Source organism: Sphaeroforma arctica (genome assembly GCF_001186125.1).
Source record: "Sphaeroforma arctica JP610 unplaced genomic scaffold supercont1.11882, whole genome shotgun sequence".
In the NCBI taxonomy this organism is placed as follows: Eukaryota; class Ichthyosporea; order Ichthyophonida; genus Sphaeroforma; species Sphaeroforma arctica.
Genome location: NW_014028676.1, coordinates 1 through 784, shown reverse-complemented (window position 1 = coordinate 784; position 784 = coordinate 1). Strand labels below are relative to the sequence as shown.

Here is a 784-nt window from a genome sequence, read left to right as displayed (position 1 = left end):
TACATATACCTATACGTACACACACACACAGACACACAGACACACACACACACATATATATATATGTGTGTGTATATGTATATGTATATGTATATGTATATGTATACGAATTCTACCACAAAAACAACCTCCAATACCGTCGAGCTCACTATAACAAATACAAGCGTTCCATCATAGGAATGACCCTCGTATGCAGAGGACTCACTGTAGCACCCACGTACAAGCCATCGGCCAATCAATGTTCCTTTTAACACATAGCGCTAACTAATACACATACACGCATCACCTCACATGACTAATCTTAAAGACTATGCTACCCACGATAACATACAAACGCTTTCATCACATGAACAGCCCTGGTATCCAGAACATTATAAACAGAGTGTATTCCATGAACCATCTATACCACCATCGCGCGCACTAATGCGCATACATACACGCATGCCATCACCTGAACAGCCCCAGGACAGGATGTCTTCGGGCAACCACGGTTTCATATGCAGCGCGAGCCCAAGTGGTTCAAGCGACCAGCCGGTGCCTTATTTGGATATGGCGGGAAACTGGTCACCTTCAGCCGTACAGATGGTGCCAATGTGAAGGTTCTCAAGGTTACTACAGACACCGATCTGGTGAGTAAAGCCACCAATCTCAGCAACGCAATGGCGCAGGGCAACTTTGTGGACTTCTGCCAGAACAAGGCCCTGGAGGCGAGTGCCGGGCAGAATCGCGAGGTGGGTGTGTGGATTACTTGCAGATACACACACACACACACACACACACACAC

At 46.7% G+C, this 784-nt stretch overlaps 1 protein-coding gene across 1 annotated transcript; it reads left to right on the top strand.

The window, feature by feature from the left end:
• Positions 1-497: 497 nt before the first annotated feature.
• Positions 498-731, top strand: SARC_17731 (hypothetical protein; the record flags this gene model as incomplete). The annotated part of the gene is made up of 1 exon (XM_014288177.1): positions 498-731. A coding segment is annotated over one exon (234 nt), but the record flags the coding sequence as incomplete, so codon positions are not given.
• Between the last annotated feature and the right edge of the window lie 53 nt (positions 732-784).